The 27,491-nt window shown below is 36.1% G+C and overlaps 1 protein-coding gene and 1 long non-coding RNA gene across 12 annotated transcripts in view; one reads left to right on the plus strand and one right to left on the minus strand.

The window, feature by feature from the left end:
* Nucleotides 1-24,116, minus strand: part of LOC131582443 (uncharacterized) — a 48,987-nt gene extending 24,871 nt beyond the window's left edge. For 2 of the 4 annotated variants that reach the window (XR_009278344.1, XR_009278342.1), the window contains exons 1-4: nucleotides 22,306-24,116; nucleotides 21,507-21,598; nucleotides 7,159-7,224; nucleotides 1,129-1,303 (exon numbers count right to left, since the gene is read on the minus strand). This is a non-coding gene — a long non-coding RNA (uncharacterized LOC131582443). Of the gene's footprint in view, nucleotides 1-1,128; nucleotides 1,304-3,911; nucleotides 4,052-7,158; nucleotides 7,225-19,489; nucleotides 19,688-20,582; nucleotides 20,728-21,506; nucleotides 21,599-22,305 lie in introns of those variants that run through there. The other 2 variants (XR_009278343.1, XR_009278341.1) reach the window with 2 other exon arrangements.
* Nucleotides 24,117-25,483: 1,367 nt separating this feature from the next.
* Nucleotides 25,484-27,491, plus strand: part of FTO (FTO alpha-ketoglutarate dependent dioxygenase) — a 227,547-nt gene continuing 225,539 nt past the window's right edge. For 7 of the 8 annotated variants that reach the window (XM_058845637.1, XM_058845641.1, XM_058845638.1 and 4 more), the window contains exon 1: nucleotides 25,484-25,640. In XM_058845637.1, coding sequence (XP_058701620.1) covers nucleotides 25,602-25,640 — 39 coding nt within the window. In that variant the 5' untranslated portion in view covers nucleotides 25,484-25,601. The remainder of the gene's footprint in view (nucleotides 25,641-27,491) is intronic. The other variant, XM_058845644.1, reaches the window with a different exon arrangement.

Below are 27,491 nucleotides of genomic sequence, written 5' to 3' on the forward strand. Positions count from 1 at the left end.
GAGCATCATCACCTGGATCTGAAAAACATTAGAAGAATCAATGTAGTTAAATCCTGTTATTGTAGTCCATCTGACTTTTGCTGAGGAACCTGATAGCAATATAGGTGGCTTTACTAACAAATGAAGAATAAGTGCCAGGCAAATATTCTCTTCCTTGCAGAAGGTTAACCCTGCAAATCAATGACCTTTAGAGTCATCTAAACAGTATTTTTCTTCTGGTTTGGAAAAAAAAAAAAAAAGTAGTGTTTCCTAGATGAAATTTGAGGTCTGGATTGCTGTAAGTCCTGTGATGAATTGAAGTATGAACAACCGTTAGCTTTATGCAGGAATATGGCCTGAATTTGTGGATTTCCTCTGACTGTGTTTAACACTATGCACACATACCTTTTTTTTTTTAAATAAAAAAACAGTTCTGCATGCAGGTGGATTATTTCAGAGCATTTTGGGGCTTTTTTCTCTGAAGCAAATTACTTATAAACACAACAGGGATTCAACATAATGTTTTCCCAATTTTTCTAATGTATTCTTACACAGAAGCTGCAAACAAAAGAACATGAAATTTAAGCATTCTGTTTGTACTTTTACTGTAAACTTGGTATCATGGACTTGGTTTATTTCAATGATAAACCATTTAAGCTCAGAGGTGGAACAGGATGACCTGTCTTTTATAATCTTTAAATAAACCTGCCTCTAACAACTTTAAGTCACAAATATGATAAGACATACTACCCCTCTCTCTGTCTGAAAGGATTTCCAATAGCAGCATTGGCTGTTATCTGCAGACAAAAGAAGCATTTTCATTAAAATAGTCTTTAGAACAGCATAGTTCTAAGGGAGAATATAAAGACATTTAAAATAGAAGCCAGGTTTCCTTTAATATTTTATGAATCTAGGTCAGATACCAGATTTTTGCATTCAATTACAATATAGTTTCCATTTGGGAAGAAAATAACACCACCATATCCACTACCCAGCTTCAGCTATAAAGTACACCAGAATATAATTTCTGTCATGGAGCTTCTCATAATGAGGCAGCTCCCACTGCTAGTAAGAAATGCTTAAGAAAATGGAAAGAGACATAGATTTATTAACAAAGTACAGTTACTTATTCATAAAAATGAATTCTACCTTCTGGTTCCAATTCTTCAGTTATTTCTCTCTCATTTCCAGAAGTAATTGATGTTTGGTCAGCTAACTGCTCCTCTGACAGATGTGAGAGCTTTTCTGTCTCCTGTTAAATTTCTTCAGCCATCTCCACCTTATCGTCTGCTAGCCTTTCTTGTTTAACCTTCTGTCCCGTATGCTACATGAAAAGATAAACTTACAGTCTTTATAACACCCCTTGAATAGCAAAACTTTAATAAGTTCAAAACTGGAAGAGTTATGGCCTATATTCATTATGCAAAGCCTTTAAACAATGGTATTGCTTATGCAGCACAGGAAACAATGAGAAGTTGTCAACTGCAGTAACAAATAATTGATTCAGTAAAAAGAAATACTCTAACGATGTATATTTGTGAACACATAACTATTATAATCATTTGGTACCTGTCAACATATATACAGCCTCTTAGATTTCCAGATTCATTTATATTTCAGCTCTTTCAGTTCTAGAAGACTCAGTTAAGAAAAAAAAAAATCAAACCAAAACCAAAAAATCCCACTCCATTACTATCTTATTCAGTTAGCAATTTTACAACTAAATTATACAATATTTTCTGTTTCAGAAGCAAACTAATATCACATAAAAAAGAACCAGCCTTGTCACACAGAACAAACGTTCGCTAAGGTAAAATATCTTTAGTCCATAACTTATTCCAATGTAATCTTACTCTATCGGTTCCCTTTGAGTTCAATAACATACAGCAACATTGCAGGGTTATGTCCAGGATGGAAACTTAGTGATGACATAGTGAAGTCAATCATGCTAAACCCTCCAGAAGTGAGGCCCTTTGTGCTCTCCAGGAGCACAGTAGCAGTGCCAGCACCTCCCTCTGCATGGGGCACCTCCCAGGGCTCACACACCCTCCAATGTGCCACACTAGAAAGACCATCGCAGACACCCACTCATTTCCAGCATCTTCGAGGTCTAAATGCTTCTTGTTAGGAAACACAAAGGGATTTGATGTGATTTACTCATTGAACCTCTTAGGTTGGTAGGCACCTGTACACACAGAGATATAGGTGCACACATCACTTTACCTGTGTATGGGAATTGATTATGGTATGAATGTTACTATCTCACATCTACAGCCAAGTCATTGTTATAATTGTAGTGAACCCTATGGAATTGCTCGGTAAATGCTAAAATACTCAATGATTAAGTGCTGTTAAACTCTTTTGCACCCTTATCTGCACAGCCATATCTCGGCATGCTTACCCCCCTTTGCATTCCTGACTCTAATCATTCCAAATTGCTTCTAATTTCATCTTCCTTTGTATGCTTTAATCTGTGTAGTAACTGAGCCTTGCCAACAAACTCTGTAAAGTCATGTTTCCACAAATTCATATTAAACCCTGCTTTTGCCAAAACCTTTGATAGCGTTTCTCTAAGTGGCCAAACCACTTGTTCACAATACCTTTTTAACTATATGCTGAAGTCACTCCATTTATTCATTATTTCCCTCTGCTATATATTGGTAAGTTTTAGAAGGAAGGCAAAACAAACTCCATCCAAACAAGAGCAAAATGTGCAGGGTCAGAAGCTGGACTTTCACGATCCTTGTGGGTGCCTTCCAACTCCGTAGGTTCTACAGTTCTGCAATTCTGTGAGATGATCCCCCTGCGATGCCTTCCAACCTTAACCACTCTATGAGTCTGTGAATACCTCTGCAGTTGCAATGATAAAAGCTGTAATCAAATCCTAGATACATAAGGCTTAAAGGGTATTAAAATATCTATGCAAGCTGCAAGAACTTAGTAGCAATTGAAAGTGCAGTACCTTGGCGATATAGTTAGGAGTACAAGAAGCTGTGAAGTGGCAATCTGGGGAAGGCAAAGACTGCCACTTAAACATTATGCCCTTAGAAAAAACAGAGGACTGAAAGCCTTGCCTAATTTTCCACATTCAGCTTAAACAAATGATAGTACAGCCCATGTTATTTTCATGCTCTGAATATCATTTTAAATTTAGCTTTACATAATCGAGCTGTCAGTAACAACTGCCAATATGTACTAACTTCATATTAATGTAGCCTAAGGTATCTTTATTTATTTTAGTTATCACTTAAGGCAAATTTTGCAAACACTTACTGCGGTCAAAGAAATGTTTAAATGTTCAATTTAGTATTAGATGTCCATAAAGCTACTCAGAATCTTAATGGTAAGCACATGATGAACTGGAGCATACTCATAAGAAGAATTATTCACAACAAGTTGGTCCACTTCATTCCATGAGATTGTTCACAGATTAGAAGAAAAATGTATTATTGTACATGCACACAGCTGTAAATAAAAATCAGTGTACACTGAAAATACTAAAAATTTCTGAATTAACGAAGTTGAAAGACTATTAAACATAGCCAAGGGCCCATACAGGCTTCATGTAACTTTGTACGGATAGAATAGTGGCTTAAAATTTGAGGGAGACTCTCAGATGGGCCTCTTTTCCATAACAGCTTTCAATGTAGAGGAGAGAAGAAACACTGAATAAAGAGTAAGTACTAACCCAACAGAAGAATAATAAGTGCAGCTGAAAAAATATGAGCCTCATTCAGCATATAATCTGTATTTGGTCAATTTTTGTACTTAAAAGCTAGTCATAACTTTAGCATATTGTACAAATGTTCACTTAAAAGGCAGCTTTGAAATCACCAGCAATAGAAACTACACTTTTCTGGGCAATATTCCGAACTTCAACATAGGTATGACCTCACATCTTGAGAAAATATTAGATTTTTTCAGAAAAATACCTCTTTCTACTTTGATCTTGTCAAGGATTGCATTTTTGTCTGCTAAATCAGATTTGATAGCCATCTCTAGTTTAGCAATTTGCAGTTTCATTTGCTGTTCCTTTGATTTCCATTGCTGCCCATGGGTCATACAGAAGACACTGTAATAAAACATATGGCATGTGAAAAACCTTTGGAAATCAGCTTCAACAGAAAATAATAAAGAAAAAAGCTTTTAGTGGCACAGAGACCACTGTCATCATGTCTTAGGAATTAAGTAAACACATGCTGGTCTGCTGCTGTTGAAACCAAGGCGCCTTTCTCAGGCTGCGGTTAAAAAACATGAAAGAGTTTGTGGGATGAGCAAAGGAACTGGCCTTAATTTAGAGCTCCAAAGTAAAAAAGTTGGCAGCATGCAACATTTGTGGGACTAGAAAAGGAATTCAGATGCATATCCCAGAGTAATCCACAATTCCAAACCTCAGCAACTGACAACTAACAAAACCATTCTTTCCGCATACAAAACCTCTTAATGTAGAGAACTGGGATCATCCACCTGATTTCTTTTAAATCTGTGAAACATGCAGAGCATAAAGTCAGTTGCCTGTTCAAAGAAAAATGTTGACCACAAAGTGACAACAGTTTTCTCATACTGTAAAACAACAATTCTGATACTGATTAAGAAGCACATTTAGAGTAATCTTTCTCCTACTTTAAGAAATAAAAAACAGAGGTGGGCCAAGAAATTAGAATAACTATTTTGCCTGTAACACATTATTTACTTGTAAACTATCAATCTATGTGCAATGAGGATTGCATGGACACAGAACTAGAACTGCTGAAACCACAACAAAAAGTATTATTCAGATTAAAACTAAATTAAGTACATTATATAATTTACAGTGTAATTCTTAGTAGGCAAAAAGACAAAGCTATGCAATAATTTTTCATATAAATTAAACAGTGAGTAGTATAGTCTTCATATTACTATATTTGCATTCTTATTTACTGGAAAAATGTCAATCTTCACCAAGCACAAACCAGTTTATTCACTTTAGTACTCTGTGAAAAATTAGTAATTGTAGGGTTTTGTAAACAAAGAAAGTAATTTCCTCAATTCTTTGGTGAAGCACATCAGCTAAAAAAATTTTATATTTTACATACATCAATGTATTAAAAATCTTCTGATATCTTTTTATTTATCCACCTATCTCTTCAAGAGATCTATGTTAACAAGCCTTGACCACAAAAAGAGAGGAGAAAGAAACGCTGCAGAAGGGACAGCCCACACAGGTTAATAGACTCTATATGTTAACTGAGAGTTCTGAGTACCTGTATTTATATATTTTATTACCTGTATTTATATCTCATATATTTGAAGAATGACTTTAAGATGAAAGAAATAAAATATTATAGCATAAATTGTAAACCCTAAAGTATACAGGGTTTATATTCCTGGTATGTATTTTTCATTAAAAAGTTGCATATCCCTGTATTTTGTCTTTTTCTGATATTATATCTAACCCATGTACACAGTTTTCTAGGTATAGAGCATTTTATAGTATGACTGTTTTCACAGCATGCATGAATTTAAGCAAAGTTTCTAAGTCCTGCAGTAATTCATGCATCACTCTCCCATAATTTTGAAGGTAATATGCAGGCAATATAATACAATGAACCTTCTATTATTCCACAGTCTTGCAAAGGTACAGAAGAGACAGTGTGTTCTCTATTTGCTTAGAGTTTGATTGGCTTCCATAAGGGAAGCATAACTGTCTTCAAAACAAAAGAAATACTGTCAGTTTTCAGGCTTCTAAAAATGTTCTCAAGTTTAAATGACCACAATACCCAGTTATATGTGAGTTCATCAGCTTTAGGTACAATCACTTCACATACGGATGCAGCCAAGTACTAGTTCAGTTTTTTAGAAGACTGTGCTGGCAGAAAAATCATTAAGCATTATTATGATGGTAGTTAAGAATTCTGATGTTTAAATGAAGAACATTTTAGAAGACAGGTTTTATCTGAACCCATATAATGCTAATGTTTATGTCAGTTTGAATTGAGTCCACGTGTGTTGCTTTCTTCTTTTGAATTTTAAGATTACATTTATTTGAATTCATGTGGAATTTCTTTCATATTTACTGTATTTCACTGGAGTTGGAGCCATCTGTGTAACTATAATGGTCAACCACATCTGGCACCATTTCCTTTGGAGAGACTTTAAGCATTGCTAGATTTGCATTACAAGGTCATATGAAAACAATTCCTCCAAACCTTTAATACAAATGAATTGTTTTCTTGGATACTAACTTAATAATAAGAGTCAACTGACAAATTCATACTTGTTCTTTGCAAACTTTTCAGATCCAGTTCTGCAGTATTGGCTTTGGCAAAATTCCCATCAACATCAAATAAATTTCCCAAAAATAACATTAGCAAAGAATGTGTTTACGCACCTTTTCCTCCATTTAAAAAAAATGAAAAAAAATATTATTTAGTGGCACCTGTAGACACTGGCCTATCTACTGCTGGCACAGGTAAGCTCAAGTAAAGTTGCATTGTCCAAATAGGCAATGAAAAGAGCTGGCCATTAAATGGTGGTTATATAATCCTTCTCTTTCTTTTATTGATACCTATACACTAACATGGAATGGTGAATAATGAAGCAATGTTTATATGAGAGTATATGAAAAGACAGATCATTTTAGTAAAAGAAACACCACAGTAGAGATTGCTGTGCTATAAGGGAAGATTATTTTCAATTTCTCTTGTTAAATATCTTTTAAAGTCATCCCATTATGTTTTTAAGTATAACAGAAAATTTCAAGCCAAGACTGTTACATTGATTTATTAGTAAGAATTATTTCTCTGAATAAATGGTAGAAAATAAACAAAAATATCATCAGAAATATTTATGACATGATCAAGTTTTGGAGAAATCTCCAGCAATCAACTTAAGTGAGAGACAAGTGACCAACTTCTCCATGCAAAACTCTAAATATTGTGATTATACAACTGTTGCACCTCCTAAATAATAAAAAAAAAGTTTTAAGCCATTTGTTCTCACAGTTTTTTACTACTATAATTTTTAAGTTCACCGTAAACCATATAAAAAAGTATGCCAAATATTGTAAGAATAATATCAACACAGTTACACGTGTGCAAAAGCACAAAACATGTATAGACACATTACAGCACACAGTATATTAAGATCTATTTAAAAGGATCAGAATAAAATTTTCTGTATCCAGAAACCCTAACTTACCTTACGCAGCTTATGATAGTTTTTCTTCAGGAGTTCATTCTCTTTTTCTGGATTGTTTAATCTTTCCTGTAATTAAAACAAAGAGAGGTTTCAAGTAATGCACAGCACAAAAGGAAAATACAATGAATGTGGCAAGAGAAATAGCAAATCATTTTTAGGCACTGCTATTATTTGTTCTTTTAATACAACTGTTTCTTAGAAGCTTCAAAAGAACATAAATCCAACATGGATTTACATTAGGCCCAAAGTCTTTTTCATGCTGCTAAGATGAAGCTGAGAGTAGCATGTTGCAGCTGATCAACAGTATCATATTCTGTCTTATGCAAAACAATATAAAAACCTGGAGCATAATATTTTTGAATTCCCTTTTAGCAAGTGAATATCAGTATTAGCTAGGGCACAGCTTTTGCATAGAAAATATTTTTATTGACATTATAGAAACAACACACCCTTGCTCCCATGACACTCACTACAGCAGGATATGGTTAAAGACATGAGATACTTAAACCGAGAATATCTGCTCTCCATGCATTACAACACTTTAAAGGTTTGGTGAAAATATCTGTGAGGTAAATTTGGTTCACATAAAATACATTTATAGTAGGTAAAGCAGGTGGTAAAACTAAATTTGAGTTGCTACAAAATGCAAGAAAAATCAAGTAGGTTTCCACACTCTTATTCCTCATCCATTGAAGAAAATTGGGAAGAAATTATTTGATGTATCTGGACAACTTGTCAGTGATGACAGAAGTCTCTCAGAGTCACTAGACTGAAACAGAAGTGACTGATTTCAACTGCTGAGTAAGATGTTACACTATAATTAAATCAGGTTCAAAGAATACCAAAAACTGGAAATACATGATCAATAAACTAAGCATTATGATTTTCTTTTCTATTAATAAACCACTTGTTTAGAATCAGAATTGACATGATATTTTATGCTTTAATTTAAAATATTGTCCCAACACTGGTGTTTGGACAATAGGGCACAGGGATCATCTGTGGTTCACAATTCTATGAAATACAAACAGCATTTTGGTCATAAGTGTTCCTTTTGAATAGGAAAAAATATATATAGTACCATGTCAGTCTTGTAAATATATTAGAAAGGTTTATTTACATCTCCTCCATTGAAATGTATTCCAACATTTATTTTTCTCTTATCTGTATGCACTACCTAAAGTAAAAGATTCTAGCTCTTGCCCACAACCTCATCTCCTCTGTCCCACTGGTGGAAATAGTTACTGATTTCAATTTATTTTGAAGATGGAACCATTTTAACTGCCCCTCTTTAAGCTGTTCACTCAATTCATCACTTTTTGCTAATGAGGCATCATGGTTGGTCTTTAAGTTCTTCAGGCTCTGTGAAAGGGAGGGAATATCCAGAAAAAAAAAAAAAAAATCACACCTAGCAGAATGTTACAACACAGCATATTCCAGCAGTGGTTTCCCCAGGCAGTATTTAGTGTATATATTCTCAATGTGGCCAACAGGAGACACTCGTGATCCAAGTAACTGAACGCATGGCTGAGGGAAGGTGGCACTCTTGGTGCTCTCATGAACATTAAACCCTCAGTTCAGTCATGATGAAAACGACCAAGAAATACATCTGTTCAACAATTAAAAGATTTTGCTGTGGTTATGGTGGTTAGACATGCTGACCAAAAAACACTGCAGCAGCAAGCAAAAATGAATGTTGACCACAGTTATGGTAATCACAGAGCTTGCCACAGCTCTGTTAACCCTTAATTGCAGCTATATAATTGTTTCATAATCTTAATACACTCAGTTCTGTTTTCCTACTAGTAGTACTTTAAAAATGGACTTCTGATTTCTTTTACATTTTCATTTATTTCAACGGATGACATTAAGCCACATTTAACTAATTTTAATATTAAATGAAGAGTGCTGATAGAACCTCTATTTTCAGAATATTAGTTAATACTATAGTGGCTACATTCCACAAATGCTTTAATAAAGCCTCATTCATTAAGAATTTCAATGTAAATCATATTCAAAGTACAACTTGAAACAACAGAGCACAAAAGCCAATCTTCTGTTCTTATAAAAAGAGTGTATGAAAATTTATACTAAATACATGTATGTGTATAAACAGTGCTTAATGATTGCAGACAGAATAAAGTTAGCTTCAGTTTTTTCATAGTATAGTTTTCAGTTTTTTATAGTAGTAGTATACTACTTCCTACAAAGTAGTTGAATAGAGGCTGAATCTGAATCCTGTACAAATTGTTTAGGTTCACTTGTGTCTCACCATACAAGAAGCAAATTAAACCCCATTGAATACCAATCACCAACTTAATCTTCAGCCTTTCATATCTCATTTCTGAGTTAGAAAATATAAGGTAGAATAAACAATATTAGCAGTTAGTTGTATATCACAGAGTTAATAAAGTGTCTTGGTCATCAACAATCTTTCTTCAGTCCTGTCCTGCTCTGTCCTGTACCTGTGAACTCTATTGCAATAGCTTCAGTAAATTACACCTTAGAAATGTTTTTGACAGTCTTCATATCACTCCATATTTTATTTTCTTTCTTATCAATATCACAGTCCTTAAAGTCTCTAACCCTTCCAACTGTGCAAGTGAACTCATTTTTTCATTCTCATCTCTCAGCTTCAATTTTTTACATGAAATTCTCTTCCATTTTAACACATAATATAGGAAGAAAAACAAACAAGTAGCCACCTTGGAAAAGCCAAGGCAAAGCCAAGAAATACTAAAACATGCTGTGTTGGTAAGTATGTTATGTGCCATCTAAACCAGAAATTTTGGGTTTTACAGTTATCCACATTTAGTAGACATGTCTCAAACATTAAAATTTTTTGAAATGGGAAAACCATTGGATTCATTCTTTTATAAAAATAAAGAGCCACAGAAAACACTCCTCCTTCTCCGAAATGTACCTTTCTCTGTGAATATTAGAAACAATGTCTTCAAATATCAATTTGAGTCCTATGCACGTGTTTCCATTCAGCTGCTGCCCAGAAAGAGGCAAAAGCACTTGATGTTTGTTGTAAATTACAGGAAGTTGCATATGATTTAAAATGGAACAGTTATCAGTTACTTATCACTTTCTATTTAAAAACCCAAAAAGCCATGTGAAACCCGTCTCCCCTGGAATTTACATAGCTCACCCTAGGAAAAACTAAATTTGAGTGTGGCTAACAGTAGAGCTGCTTTGGCAGAAAGGAGATTACACCAAAGAGGGGAAGAAGGCAAAGCACAGCAGAAGTAGAAATAAAACAACATGAGGAAAAAAGGAATGAAACAAAAATCTAAATGGCAGAAGTGTGGTTTAGAAAGCTAAAGAGTAAAAGCAGTAAGAGTTTACAGGGATACCTGGTGCTTCCAGCTCATAAGGCTAGGATATGCTACAGAGCTCTACTGCAGTAAGGATTCCCTTACTTACAGGAACTCTCCCATTTCCAAGCTGCCAGTCATACCATTTCCACATGCACATGCAGTTCTTCAAATACATATGGAAAAAAGCAGGCAAAAGGTGTATAACTAAAACCTACAGAGAATCTACCATGTAATTGTATGTTCTGATGATATTTTCATAAAACTTTTCTTTTTATAAAGAAAATTATTATTTATAGTAGCCCTCTAAAATAATTTCCATGAACATAAGAACACAAGTTAAAACTGAATTTGAGAACAAAACAGCCAAACCTCCCTAACTTTATCAAAGACTAATAAAGCTACGGGGGTCTGGTAAAAAACATTTACCTCTGTTTTTGGTAAATTAGTATATTTAAGTCAAAGCTCTCTTTAAATCATCAGGAGTCTCTTTCAGTAGCCAAACAACTGAGTTAATTCTTCCCAGTCTGCCTGGGATGACTTTGCAGATAAAAGCACTAATACCTCCTAGACTCTTCTGAAAAAAAACCCAAAATTTAAGTCTAAAAATCCTTCCTCCATTTGAAACACCTTGAGAGAAGTGTAATAAGTGGCATATTTTCATGTACTCAGTATTGACTCAAAATCATGAACTGTGTATATTTTTTTTCACATTTACATCAGCTTATGTGATGAGAGTAGAGAAATGTACTGACTAAATTCCAAATATCTCTTGAAACTGGAGACATTTGCCTTCCACTGCTGAAAGAGCATCGCTTTTCTCAACCAGCCATTTACAGACCTTGATAATTTCCACACTGTTCCAAATATTTAGTCTTCAAATTTAAAAATAAATAAATCATGAGCTTAAAAATACAAAATGAATTCATATCAGTTTTATTTTGAGAAGTTGAACTCTTTTTGCAAATCAGCTTTCTACAATAGCTTTTTCAATTCCAAAAATTTGTGAGATTTACTGTGTAATGCCCAAATTGATTTCTTCTTCTACAATTCACATTACAGAATGTAGGTAAATAAACATGATGATACAGCAGCTTTAAACAATGCATCAACACCTTTGATTATTGTATAAAACAGGACATGATAGAAAAAAGCCTCCATACTATACTTCAAGAGATTATTTGTTCTCCATTCACTTTTCCACCTCTGAAGTATTACTTGGTGGCAGCAGAATATCATTTTATGGAATTTCCTCTTATAGTTTAAACATATAAAATTCTGCTAATAAAAGGGTCTTAGCAACTTGTAACACCTGAAGGCTTGTACTCAAACATGCTGCAGGTGTGTCTTATTTACATGAAAATAATATCTATGTAGATATAATTTTAAGATTACAAGATCTGAAGATAATTTGTATTAATATAAATTATTATAAAGTCAAATAAATCCTTAACATTTGAAAAGGTGTTTTCTCTCCCAATATTTATCAGTTTTAGACATATTGGACATACTGTCACAATGCCACGCTGGAGCAAGAGAATGGACTACAAAGCTTACACATCTGTAACTCAGCTGAGTACATGAAATATTTTCCTTTTACTCTTCAAAATATCAAATGCCACAGTGTTTTGGCATTGCCCAGTTAATTATCCTTACACAAAAGACAAACAGTCACAAATCTGAGATCTTCCCCAAGAAATAGGCCTAACTCAATGCTAAAATTATCATGTGTCTAAAATATGTTATCTACATACATTAAAATTGTGGTGAGTATAGACAGCAGCACTGTCTCATGCTAGCTATTTAAAAGCTAATGTAGTGGCACGTTTTTATTAATCTTGTTCCACACATCAAACAAAAGGGTATGATGCCTTCAAAGACCCCTTTTTTCCCTTTCTTTTTTAAGCAGGGTTTTGTTGTTTTTTTTCTTTTTAAGTAGAAAAAGGAGCAGATGATAGTGAAATTTATGATGTACAGATGTAAACTCCATAGCTTCTGACAGTCAACATTAACTATTTTTTCAACAGTGAATGAAACAGCATTTGATTTAAACAGGTTTTAGATACTAATATTATGGAGCAAATTATTCAAATTCAGAAGTGAAAAATTACTTTTTATTTGGATAATTTCAATGCTTGCAATTGTAAGAGCTAGAGAAACCATGTGCAATTAATTACTTATTAGTGCATTACATTGATCACAACTTCTTTATTTATTTAGATAAAATATGCCTAAGAAATGTCCATTGAATCCAGGTATATGAAAAAGAGCTTGCTGTTGAACAATGAGATCTTTTCAGATTTTGTGGGCAAGGCACAGTTAATTGAGGAAGACTCTGTTGGGAGGGATCATTTTTCCAGAAATGAAGTCACAAACCAGTAGAATACAAAATGATGATCTAAACAGGCTTCTCTTTCCCAGGTAGGTATAGTCTGCTCCCTGAACATCTGCCCAGGTATTCTGATATTACTTATATTAGGGGTTACATACAGATGTAATAGAAATTATCTAGTATTTTTCACTTAAATATTTCCCTCTAAGTAATGTATAAGGCTAAACTTGTACTGAGATAGCCCAAGAGATATTTTCTTTAGTGCCCAAAAAGTAAGAAAAAAAAAAATTGCCACAGAACCTGGACAAATGGAGGTAGGGCTGAACAGAAATTAGAATAAGAAATGGAACTAATATCCCTTTGGAGGCAATAACACGAACTAATGGGCAAACTGATTTAGTTCTATGCCTTCTACCACAACTGCAGAAATAAGGAACATGAACTCTATCCCTCCTTTAAACCTCATCTTTGTGCTGGCTTTAAAAGTCTGAAATGGAAAATGAAGTTAGGAGAAAGTGACTCCTCAAAAAGCTAAGAATTATTTTTGGGGTTAATGTCTGAAGTACACCAAAGAGACAATCTCTTTTCCAGACCTCTTATCATTTGGATTAAAAGCATATAGAGTTGATTCTCAATAACAGGCTGGGGACCAGCTGTGTGGGAATGGGGCACTGATAGCAACTTACACCAGAAGGAAATGATTAAAGAAAGGATCTTGACCTCCACTGTACAAATTTATGCCAGTAAATCCCAGATGGCTAAGCTAATAAAATTGAGGTCTAATTAAACCACATCCCTTGCATCTCGTCTTTGTTTCCATATGAGCAAGACATGGATACAATACTGAGACTACTCTTAAAGGAGTCCTGACTATTGTATTAACTGGATTAGTGGCTCAAAAACTTTACCCATTCATATTCAAAACTGGAAAACCAAGCAAGTAAAATACAGATCACCACCAAACTTCTCAGGGTCACTTGCCCTCTGGCAAAATAAGCAACAGGCTTTTTGGCTAATTGTTCTCAAGCACAAATACACCAATGGCCAAGACACAGAGTCCCAAGCAGAGAACAGAATGTGAACGTGTAGTACTATCTGACAGATCTACATACATCTAATTGAGTTAAGTAACACAGCTAATAGATTTAAATCCAGAGTCACAATGCAGCAAAAAATGCCAAAGGAATTAAAAACTGACAAGCAAATAAACTTTTTTCATTAAAAAATCAACTAAACAAAACACATACAAAAAAAAGCAAAAACATGCAAATAACTGTTTCACAAATGAAGTCTGGGATGGCTTTAAAAATATTTTTGGAAAATACTATGAGTTATTAAGTAATATGAAGATACCTGCTTGGCAAATGATCTTATTTAGAATTAATGTTTTACCTTGCACACTGTGTACCATAGACATCAAATCACAAGGCTGTGGTTTTGGCCATCTTTTAATTATGAACAGTCAAGCTAATTGTAGACAAATTTTGTATTAAAATGTGTTTAGTCTAATAATCCATAGGCCAAGTTTAACTCTTAGGGTAAATTTATACATTCCTGAAAGAATCCCCAAACAAACTCCAATTAAATATGGGAAAAAACATTGACTGCAGCCACATTACAATAATCAACCCAAGGAGTGCTGCATGTGGACTCAGCTCTCTTATGCAACTCTTGTGTCAGACAGAAACTGCAGTGAATACGCCAAGGCAGCTTTAAAATATTACTGGATTTTTTATGGATATAGGATAACCAGTACATCCCTTCCTTACTGATGATGGACTAATGATTAACTGTGGCTGCTTCTCTATTTGGTAACTACAATTCTTTCAATCACAAGAACTTCTTAAACATGTAGCAAAATAAAGAATGTTTTCCTAAAGGTTGGCAGTAATCTAACAGCAGGCTGACATCAAACGGTGCTACAGCAAAGAGATTGGTGGGAGCCCAGTCCTTTCGGCACCTAAAGAATTTCAACATTGTCTTTACGTGGTTACGTCGCAGGATGACAGCCATGTGTTTTCTTATAAAACACAAGAAAAAGCTGTTGATAATACAAAATTTCGAAGACTTAAGCTACAAATATGAACTAAGATGACCTCATTGGTCACCCAAATGTCCATGTTTTTCTCCAGTATTCCACAATTGAAAGTTTCCTCTTTGATGATACAAAGATTAAAAATAAGAATTACACAGAACCTGTAAGATTATTTGTGCAATAAAACAACTCATAGACTGTTCTAGATAGCAGTTACATGACTCCCAAGAAAGTAAACTAATGAAAGTCTCCTAAATATAATGTTCATGTATGCCTTTAAGTTCTGGCTCTGTTCATGCAGCATAAAAAATACATGACTTGGAAAACATGGGAATTAAGAATCTTCCATGAAGTGTTCTGGTGGCAAAATTATAGAACACACACTATTCTACATGTGTACTGGTGGACATTTTTCAAACTTATGTCCTAGTATTTTTAGATAAACACAGCAACTCTCAAAGACTAACGTATCCTCTATCAGATTTCAAACTAGAAATAGACTATAAATGAAATACTTTCAGAACTTAACTCACAGTAACTTAGGTCAAGCAACATGGTCTGAATACAAGTAATTTGATAAACATAAATAAATATCTGCACTACCTTTTAGAACCTAGCTTTATTTAACGATTTTTTTTAGCTGAATTTGAAGTGCATCTTTACTTTCAAACTCCTTAAAAGTTTTCACATAAATATAGTAGTTGACATTGAATTTAGATGTTATCTTCAGTTTCTGTCTGCTGTACTTGAAAAAGAGTGTTTATACAAAAATGAAGCAGAGAAGTTCTTCAAAACAGATTACTTTCAAATAATGAAAAAATATTTTAAATATTTTCTGAATTCACTGTAGGCACAGACTAAGAAATTATTTATCACAACTTCTTTAACCTATTTAAACTATATAAAGGAAATTCTGAATAGGGGAGACTTATGGCTGTGAATAATTTAATAACAAACATTATGATGTATTATTTATGTAGCACCACTGATGCACAAAAGAATGCTCACACATAATAACGGGGTCCCTCCCTTGAAAGGCCGTTAAAGAACTGACGATATATTTTTCATCCAAAGAGAACTTCCACTGAAATCAAACGAGTAAGAACTGCAGGATCATGCCATATTAGATCCTTACTACAACTAAAGGTAACAGTCTGGAATTGAAACAGTTAAAAAGGGGAAAATACATGCAAAGCTGTAGAGTATTTCATGTATTTTTTTTTAAAAAGTAAAAAAGAGAAGAAAAAAGTTTTAACTAATAGAGGCTTTATTATGAACACATTCTGCATGCATGTCTGCCTGACTTTGCTGCACCGCACAGCTACACCTCATTTGCCACTCTATCCTTCTATAAGGCCAATAGTTTTCTACTATTTCTAGATTCCAAATTATTCATGGGTAGAAATGAACATTAAATTGCTTGCTAAAATTACCTAAAATTTTGCAAAAATTACATGGAAGATGTTTTGGATCAATTGGTTATGGTATTTTTAAAGCAGCCAAACACAATGCAGATACAGTAAGGTATATTTATTCTTTGTGGATTTTTTTTGTCTCTTCATATCCTAGAGACAGCTAAGCTCTCCTGAATTTTTCCAGGAATTTTATTTTTGCATAAGTGTCCTGCATGTCTTTTCTGTCTAAAAATGATTTGAGATTCAGACTCAAGGTTTGACTGAGCAATCTAAGAGTTGAGTTCTTTAAAAAAGAGGACACATACCCAACACCAGTCAGTTGGGTTTATCATCATTGATCAAAAGGGCAGGACAAGGACATATGCAAGACAAAAACATGAGCTAGTCTATGCTTAATGAATATTGTAGAAAGTATTCAAGTATTTGCTGACCTTACGGAAGACAATACTACTGTGTTAAAGTTCTGAGTACTGGTTACCAGATTTCTAGAAAGTCTTCACTTTAGGAAAATATGATTAAGAAATTGCATATTCAAAGCTTCAGATTATCAGAATCCCCTCTGGTTTGGACAAAGCAGACAGGTACACTAAAACATCTTCAAAATTCCTGAACATTGTTATCTGAGCTGGACCTTCTATGGACAACTCTTCCTTTTTTTTTTTTTTTTTTTAATTACTCACATTTTCTTCAGTTTAAGAATCTTTGCCTTAATATGGTTCTAGTTCTGCATATGACATCTTAGATCTGGATCTGTTTTTATGCCAAGTTAAATCCTCCCATTCTGTCATATCAACATTTGATCTCTATTCCCAGAACAAAGTTGTCCAGTTGCCCTCTTCTATATGGTAGCACTGGACCTGAGTACATTTACTATATTTCTACCCTGTGTTTTACAGTGGTAAGATAAAAACCAAACAAACTGATTTCAGGAATAAGACTTCCCAATTAATGATATGAAGAGTAAAAACATAGGTGAATTGAAAATTGAAAATGTCAAAACTACATATAAATTAGAGAGGCAAATTGGTAGAGACAAACACGTTCTTTCATCTGTCTAAAAACATGAGAATTGTTGCTGTTCTCATATACCTGAATCAATGTAATAAAAATGAAGACTGATGTGAGGGTGTAACTGGCCACTAGCCTAACCCATACCTCCTGGAAGTTAAGGAGACAATTCTGCTGACTCAGGTTTGAATCAGGGTTGTAGCTGTTTGTTGGGCTTTTTTAAAAACATTATCCGTTCAGTGTATAGGTTAACTGAGTACAACTACTTCTACAAATGTTTCTATGAAAACATGAAAGTTTTAAAGTGTGATTTCCAAATGTGAGTACAGTAAGTGAAGGACTGAGAGGGAGACTGCCTTAAGCAGTAAGTCTCGACAGTAAAAAGCACCATTATAGATGGCTGCATTGTAGTATTTGCTTTTCAAAGTCCACACGTGTGATAGATTTTTCAAGTCTGCAGTGCTGTGCACACATGTATCAAGAGACTAGAACAAACCTTGAAATTAAAAAAGGAAAAACATGTGCAAACAAACTACAGATGTGAAATTTTGTTATAACATGAAAACACTAAACTTTTTCATATACTACTTTTATAACCCTTTAACATGTAGAGAAGTTATACTAAGGAAGTCCAATGATTTTAACTATTAGAAAACTTGCCTGATAGCTACTGTCTTCTCAAATCTGTACTTTTCTTTAACCCCAACTACTGTGGATTCTCATAATAAGGACTTCAAAGGCAAGCAAGTTATCATGACTGCTATAAATAAATACAAGAACAAGGGGAAAGAACAATCTTTCTGCTTCCAGGTACTATTATTGCCCACTGATGAACAAAAAAAGAGCATGGACTTCCTACAGCAAAGCAATTATTAGGAATACTGATATAAACCATTGTTTTTAATAAATGTGAATTATACCTTTCCTCATGTGCCTTGACATAGCAGCAGCCGCTGCTCACTTTTCTGAGACCACTGCTAATAAAAGATTGAACACAGCTGTATAGACAAGCTCTATGGCCTGGAATGTGGAGCTGCTGGTCAGCTGAAAGGAGTTTTCTGGGGAGGCTCTCATTTTGTTTCTCAAACTCATGAACTTTTTCTTGTCAATGCTCAATCCTTTCTTCCAGCTCCAGGCCTGACCCAGCCACTTGGGGCCGCCACCAACCTGTTCAGACTTTTTTTTTTATCATTTACAAGCTGTATTAACTTGGTGGTCATTCGGGGGAAAATAATAAAAAAGATGAAAAAGAATGTGAAAAGTCAGCATAAAAAGCATTCTGTTGAAAGGAACATAATCACTGTGAAGACTTCAGCATAGAACCTGAATAATAAATTTCAGGTTTTGATATAACTATTACTGCCTGTGAAGAACTCTTTGAAGATAATTGAAACCACTGTGCAGCAATCTGCTTTATAGCACTGACAAATAACAGTTTCCTAAGGCTTATCATTTAAGGTTAGTAAAGGGAGGACACATATTTACTCCATATGGTGCCTAAATGTAATTTTTAACGCATGACCTTATGTAGGAACCGCGGCATGCTGTTAAGTAAAGTTACAGATTTGGGATGTGGTGGGGCAAACTATAAAAGCTACAATTCCACAGAACATTCAATTATTAAAAGAATGCTAATAATATGCAACATTCCAATTATATACAATTTCTAGTATTTTGGGATTTAAATATATATTTCTTGTCGTAAGTGGCTAAAATACGTAAGTGGAGATATTTAAGAAGGTACTCTGGAAAAAGAGACATAACAGTTCTCATTACCATACTCAATTTTATACTTGGCAAATATTTCCAGTGTGTTTTGGAGAAGGAATGGTTAGCTGCAGAATATAATTAGATACAGAGGTTAAGGGTATGGTTGTCACCTGTCTTTAGAAGTATACAAATTTTGATTTTGGTATCTCAAGTGTTGTACTTTTGATTTCCCTTAGTTTTGATAAACATTGGTAAGCTAGAACAAAAGGCAGAGAGGGCACATGGGGGTGATGCAAAATGCATGAACAGAAAATATACCCAGAAGTGAATGAAAAAAACTTGGCATAAAAAGAAAGAAAAGGTGGCTTTGATGAAAGAGACAAGTTCAAGACTTTACAAAGTAGATTGCACATCTTTGAGACCTGTATCTAGTTTACAGGAAATCTATTTTTGAAGGCCCAGAAAGAAAACTGAAAATAAGGACACACTTCATTTGTTTAAGGGGGTTGTTTTATTTTTTGTATACTTGTGGACAGAAGCTTCTACTTAAAAGAACAAAAGTGAAACAAAAAAAAAATCCCTAATAACTTCAGGATGTCACAGAATGTTACTTGCCTGTAAGCAGGTTTTTTGTTTACGTGGAGTTTTTTCAATGCTCTCCTGCAAATCCATTCCAAACTTCTAATTAAAAGGGTTTTGGCGAGGAATGCTGGAAAAGAAATTTGACTTGAGGAGTTAAGTTTTTTCTCTGGCAAACACCATATTTTTTATTTTCTGTGCCATAAAGTATTAATTCAGGTATTCCAATTTAGACATTCTGTGTAATTCTACTTAAATGGATTATGAGTGCATTTGGTAAGCATCTAACAGAAACACAGGAAATGCCCTGTGGATTAAGCAAAGAATTCACTTGTTCCACCATCTTGGATTTGACAACAGTCTGACAGAAAAAATGGAAGTTATGTCATGCTGGCCAATTTGTTCCTGATTCACTGAATGCTGAATCAAAAGGAAAGAATGCTTTGGACTTAAAAAAGTTATGACATAGTCCCATCTACAGAAGCAATATTTTCAGCTGCCCTTTTATGAATCTGTTAGCTTCTGACCACACCTTACTTGGATGCAGTGTGACTTTATTAAGTACAGCACAATGTGAGCACAGAGTCACAGTGCTTTTGGATTAATCAGCCCTCTTGCAATGCAGTAATACCATGAACAGCTCTGCTGACCCATACTGGTGTGCCAACATAGCACCAAATTTAATAATAGGGGTGGAATCTCACTGTATAGACACTTTTGGTTCTAGAATGAAATTCCTGATGAATTATTAGGCTTCTACAGCCTCTTCTCCAGTTCCCAGAACACTCTGACAGCATATCTCCAAACCAGCTCCAAAGCAACAGACAGCACTGTTGGAGATCTAATACAGTCCACCACAAAGACATACATACACAGATGTAACCAGAAACAAAAAAATTAATTCCAAAGAGTAATTTTTGCTATTGCTTTAAAAAGTACTCTGAGAGAAATAATTTTTAATTTATTGATGTTTTAAAGGGAAAAAGTATTACTGTAAGCTAAAATAAAAGTATTAACCCCCATACCTTTTAGTTTTCTCCTCCTGCTCATTTGCATGCTGCTTGAGTAAGATGTGACCATCATATACATGAAGAAATCTGTCCTCCAGTTCCTCTTGACTGATTTGTTACCTAGCTTGTTGAGCTTTTATATTCTGTGCAGTTGATGATTCTACCCAAAACCAAGACAACTTTAAACTACCTTCAATACATCCAACAACATATATAGCTCAAAGTCAAAACTCATTTTGAAATACTGAATTCCCCACAATTTCTCAAGTAATTTTATATTTTACACTCACATGAGTTTGTTATTTGTTTTGGATTTATTGTCATTTTAATCACTTCCTTTTTCCTTCCTCTTACAGATTTAAAAACAAAAGCAATTAAAATGATACAGCAACCTGTTTACATACAACACAAAGGTAACAGTTTACCAAGTAACCAGGTTCTGCCAAAGATACTATCTAAAAATAAGCATCACCAAAGGGATTCTTTCTAAGCTGTTCCAAAGTTAACATATTATCCTGAAGCTTGAAAATGTTAACTCATAATTCAGTAAATTTACTCAAGTACAAGACTAAGCCCAGTTGTTCCATTCTAATAGCAGCAGAGTAACATAGCACAATTGCATAATACTTTTAGTTCCCATGTAGTCAAATGGATCTGGCCTTGTCCTCAATTCAGCAAGAAAGTCCTCGTTTCTTTTGGAAGGATGAATGTTACAGCTCAATGACATTTCCAGTTTTTAGCATCTCACAGACACTCCCCTCTTATAACAAGCAACTTGAACATAGAATGGGTCACAGAATCTTTCACAATTTAACCCAGATTTTGACTGGTATTTGAACTTAATTTTGTGAGTGGCAACATCAGAAACATTTTTAGAAAGAAACTAAAGAAGCCACTGATCAAAGTCTGTAGCTGTAATAAATAACAGCTGGTACAAACCTTGTAATCCTTCAATTCCAGCTGGAGTTAGACCTGTATGTCTTACAGGCAGGTCCCCCGCAGTTACATCAGCTGCAGCAGGCATGGCTTATCTAGGGATAACAAAATTCAAATGAAATTCCTCTTCATCTGTTATTTAAACTGAGACTAGAACGAACAATACACCATATGAAATGAAGGCAAAAGTTATGGCAGATTCACTGAAATGAGATTTCTGAATGCTCCTATCTCAACTAGATTGTACAGAGGACAATCTAAACTCTTAAACTCCCCAGTTTAATTTTATGCCAGTTTTAATCCATTCACAAGGATGTACAATAGCTTAAATTCCATTTAATATATGTACAATTAGCTTTCTGACGTTCTAGTTCTGCTGTTTTCAGGGATCTTTGGGCTACGGCTGTATTTCCAAGTGGATGTGGGAAGGGGACCTGCAGGTTTTTTGTTCAGTTGGATTTTTTTAAATTGTTATTTAATTTTAAGAGACGTAAAAGCTTAAGGCATCGACTGGTAGATGAGTAACGCCATCTTCCATGTTTTGACCGGAATTCTTTGAAACGGGTGCTGAGGGTTATGAAGTCATTCCAGGGCTGCCTGACGTTCACTTAGCCTTCTTTCAATCATTGTCATATAAAAAATGACTTTTAAAGACAGAGAGTCTCCTATGAATGATTCTCATAAATCTGAACATGATTCTATCTTGTGGCAACAGAAAGCTTAGTTACATGACAAAGTGAGATTAGGAAAGTATTAATGTGAAAAAGTGCGACATTTATTTTGGTGTAATATATGAACATACTTGTCAACAACTGCTGTTTCTTTCTTGTTTTCCGGTGCAGAAAATTACATGTTGGTCACAGAATCAAGTAATGCTGAAACAATAGGAAAAGGAGAGACATGAAGTCCTTTTGACAGTCTTACCCCCAAAACCATTGTTATACTCTTCAGATTATATAAATCCTTAGTCAATCCAAAACCATCTAGGAGAGCATTGTGAAATTAACAGTGATGCTACTAGAGACTTGCATCAGAGGGCAGAAGCAACATGGTACAATCAACAGACATCCCATGAATATCTGTTCATTTGACCATAATCAAAAGTGCCGCCTAAACTCTTTCTTCCATCATAAATAAGTCTCCTTATGGCTTTGTTCTAAAGAAACAAAAAGGATTAATGGAAATTTAGTTCCCAACAAGTCAGTCTTGCTTTTAATCTTTTTTTTTTTTAATCACTAAAATTTATGATAAAATATTATTTCCAGACTTCACTGTTTATGAATAAACAGGAACACATTTTTCTTCCATGTGGAAAAAATGTTTCCTTATCATGACCATTGAAGTGAACTGAACTACAGTTGTAGACTTGCAATATGGTTGCAGTTTCAGTGTTGTCAGTGACAGAGAATACTACTCTGTGATGTTGATGTCCACACCACTCAGCTAATGGCATAACTGGCAACCAATGACAAATACAATACCCACTGCTATCCAGCTCCTTTCTATCCTCAGCTCTTTTTGCATTGCTCTTACAAAATCCTCAAAACTTTTTTGTAATTGTTAAATTAGCTGTCTGCAGTCAGCTTCACTCAGGTCTAGGTTCATTATTGTGGTTACTATTATATGTCGCTGCACCAGTATGGCTACAGCAACTGAGATCAAAGGGAAATGGAAACATTTTACCTCCAGAGCATCATCTAAATTTGGTTCATGATGGTAGCAAGGAGATGCTACTATTATACGTCTTTCAAGAATGTGGTTGTCCTTGCTTTCACAAATCAAAAATGACAAAGGCTTTTTCTGGGCAAGTTTCAAGAGACATCACGCTAAACAAGTATTTTATCAGCATGATTTCACAATGTTTGTGATCTATCAAAATCAGGCTTCAAAAACTCCAGAACAGGCACAGACAAACGTTACTGGTTTTCACTATTTGCTAAAGAAACTTTACTATGGATAGCTACCTGTTATTTTCAGTATGAGAAAAATCTACTCATTTAAAAACAGAGACAAAACAACACACGCTTGTCACTCAAATAAACAGCTCTTGTCAGTCGTAATCCATTATTGGCTGCAGCAAAACCACAGAAATACCTGAGCTGTAAGCAAACTAATATAGCAGACATGCACACAAAGCCAGTTTTTACTGGCAACATGACATGACTTGAAGTGACAAAATAAAGCAACTTCAAATCTAAAACTGTCCTGAAAACTTAGAAGGTGAAATTTTCAAAAGAAAATGGAAGAATTGTTTCATTTGCATAATAAAGCGTCAAAAATTAAGCATTCGGCTTTTTTCTGTCCTGGGCCACAGAAAAAGAAAATTAAGAAAAATAACCATATTAATTGGTTTTATCAGATACAGTGATTTTAGACAGAAATAGTACAAGCATGCCTCCTGGTTTTAAGGAGGCCCAATATAATTACAGATTTAGAATTTGGCCTGGCAACTTAGTTGCCTGATTAGTAACATATCCATGTCTTTAATAATCACTAATAGCCACCAGTTATGCTGCTGCTTTGAGAGAGGACACTTTAAACATCAAAGCACGTGTTACATATGTTACAATTCCTCATTGAATATTATCTCAGTGTCAATCACAAACACTTAAGCGAAATTACTTTTCCTTGCGGTCCAGTTCCAGCGTTATTTCTAAAAGCGTATGAGATATGTCCGTGACATTCCATATTACTTTTGAAAGCATTTCCAAAGTGATTACATCTTACAAAACTGTACAGCAACACTGCTACAAAAGTTATAGTACTTTAAAAAGTGCAGCATTTCCTAAAAGAAAGCACAACAAAGTGAGAGAGATATAAATTTGTATTTGCATCTGGACAGATCCACATACCCTCCTCAATGTCAAAACCTTAAAGCAGGCTTTATTTCCAAGAAAGGATACCCTACAATCACTTCAGCACAGATTGTTCCTCAAAACTAGAGAAAAGAACCTAATGTACAAAGAGAGGAATATTCACCCCATCTCTGGGATTAATGTATAAGAACTTCAAGTTAGGTATAAGCAAGAATTTTCGATATAACTACTAAAGTTAAAGAAACTGATCCTTTTATTACAAAATCCTACTCCAGTTCACTTCTAGAGGGAATTTTAAAAAGGAAGTGGGAGAGACCACCCACCTATCTTAGCTTATCACAATGTATTTCCAGCCTACGTTCTCCCTCTATTGAGTCCTTAAAATATGTATGTTTGCACTTTATTGGTCTTGTAACCTAAAATAATATCATTTATTGCCTGGTAGAAATACACACATATCATCTTTCAAATATCATGTGTTGCAGCCCTGTGTGTTTTGGGAGGTGGACAGGAAAAAAACCCAGAAGATATGGAAGATATTAGGAAACGGGATCACAACATTCTGCTGTTGCCTGAGGAGAGAAACATCTCTCAGACCTATAAGTCCCACTTCAACACAGAACAACCGTATCTTGCCTTCAACACGTTTCACAAAGCTTCCCAGTTTTGATTCAGCCGCGCCAGTCCTGGCGGTGACTGGCAGGGCTGGAAGAGGCAGGGTCGCAGGGAAAGCAGCGTTTGCCTCATGAAGGAACGCCTACACTGCCCGGGCTGTCCCGCCCTCGGGCACAGGAGCTGAGCTCCCGCTTCAGCCCAGCAGTTTTTCCAGGTACAAACCACAGGCCTACACGGCTACTTTTAACCAAACGCTGCGGCTCCCAGCCTTTTCCCACAGGCACCGAGCGAGGATTCTCTCGGGTCTGGAACCGCCGCCCGCAGCGCGGGACCCTCCAGGCCCGCTCCTCGCCTCTCCGGCCGGGAACCGCCCGCTCTAGGACACGGTGCCACAGCCCCGGGCAGCTCCCGCGCCGTGCCCAGAGGAGGAGAAGCTCCCCCGTACTCACGGCCCCCGCCGGTCCCACGCTCCGCTCAGCGCTCCGTGAGCAGCTGCCGCTGTTGACCGGGCCCTTCCCCTTCCGGGCCGCCATGGGCCTGCCGGGACTTGGAGTTCGGGGCGGGGCCGCGCACGGCCCGCGGAGCCGCGCTCCTGCCGCTGCCGGCGGGAGCTGTGCGGGGTTCCCGCGGTGCTGCTCCGCTCCGGGCGGACGGCTAAGGCGGCACCATGAAGAGGAGAGCAGGGGAGCGGGAGAAAGAACTGAAGGTACCTTCCGTTTGCTTCCTGCTCCCCGCAGCCCCGAGGAGTGTGCCTCTGGCCAGCTCTCTCTCTCGTGGGGCTGTGCAGGGCAGAGCCCGCCGGGGCTCGGTAGCTCCAGTGCTGGAGCCCCGAGTGAGGGGACTCCGAGGCTGCCGTGAAGTTCATTGTGAGAAGGAAGGAAAGGAAGGTCCCCGGCCCCGAGCCGCGGGCACAGAGCCGGGGTGAGCTCCGCACGGCCGCGTGTGCCCAGCGCCGCCCCGCGCCCTCAGGGCTCCGCCGGGGCTGGCCGCGCGGGGGGCTCTGCTTAGCCGGGGAATGTCGGATCCCCGCTCCCCTGAACGAGGGGCACACGTTCAGCGTTAGCAGGGGCTAGTGGTAAAGCCGTGTGCCATCTGGGCAAGATGCTTCCATTTAAAAGAGAGTTCTCTGGTATATGAAAAATGACGCAAGGACTGTGTGTATTTTTTTGTGGAAATATTCACAGTGAGATGATGCACTGTGTAACTGCGCCTAATTATTAAATTTAAAAGTACTTTACACTAAGCCTGACCTAAATAAATATTTTTAAGTCTCTTATACCGCCCGAAGTTTATAATGTTTCTTTTCTTGTTCACGTGTTTAGATGCAATGCTTACACTGAAGATGATATTTCACTGTCTCTGGAAGCAAACAGGAGTGCTGAATGTTTGCTGTTTCAGGCGCTTCTTTTACTACCTTCCACAATATTTTACTTCAGCTCTTGATCGTTGTTGTACTAATACTGATTTTGTTTACAAAACAGAACCAGTAAGTGACTTGTTTGAAAGCATAGTGCTGGTATTAGTGGTGTTAATGAAAGGAAGGCTAATTCAATTATAAATTTAGAAAATGCCTTTGAAAATGGTAATCTCATACACCTGAACAGGGAACATGCTGGTTTTGGTATTGCTATTAATTTACTATTCAATGTTAAATGTACTCTTCCCTGCAGAGGCGGGGAAATTGTCTGATGTAAGTATTTTACTAGAGAGCTTTAGAGCCTCTTTGCCCTAGTAAGTTTCATAGCGACTTAAGGACTACCTGATCATTTTGTAATTTGTTTTTCTCCTGTCCCAAGTTGCTGAAGGACAGCAATTTCAGTCGTTACATTTGTGTTCTGCTCTTTCCATATATGTCAAAACATATGCAGATATCCTATCCAATACCTTGGAGATAAAACCTCAACCTGTACTTTTTTTAGCCTGTACATTTGTGCTGTCCATTCAAGGGCCTTTGTCTTTTTAATGGGTCTTGAATGTATTTGGGAATCATGTGCATAGGAGAATAATGGCCCTTCATAAGATAATCACACAGGAATACCTGTGAGGGATAAAAGGATGATGCTGTGAACTACATTGGCAAAGGCTGTAGGAGGAAAGGCACTTGAAGAGGTGTCAAGAACAATGTATGAGAAAAACTTGAGGTAAAGTGTGAGAGTACTGCTGTAGACACAACTCGCTGTTGTGTGCGCACAGACAAAAAAGGATGAAAGATAAAAGATTCTTAAAGAGAATTTAAAGGTGTCAGTACTTATAGAAGGCCTTTGGGGGTTGTGGCAAGCTAGGTAGTACTTGAGAAGCTGACTATACTGAAAGTGAAGCAAAATGAGCCTGTAGAATGTCTTAGAATAAAGGCTGCCAAAGGAGAAAGCAGCAGTGGGATATGCTAGAAGGAACATACACTTTTTTTCCCCCCTTGGAAGCATCATCATACTGATTATTTTCTGCAAATTAATTGGAGATGTAATCTCTTGGCTCATGGCAGTGTGCCAAGTCACCCTTCAATCCATGGGTTTAGCTATACCTAGTTTATGTTGACCACCTGAGAAATGCTGAAGAC

This window comes from Poecile atricapillus, chromosome 10, assembly GCF_030490865.1.
Source record: "Poecile atricapillus isolate bPoeAtr1 chromosome 10, bPoeAtr1.hap1, whole genome shotgun sequence".
Lineage (NCBI taxonomy): Eukaryota > Metazoa > Chordata > Aves > Passeriformes > Paridae > Poecile > Poecile atricapillus.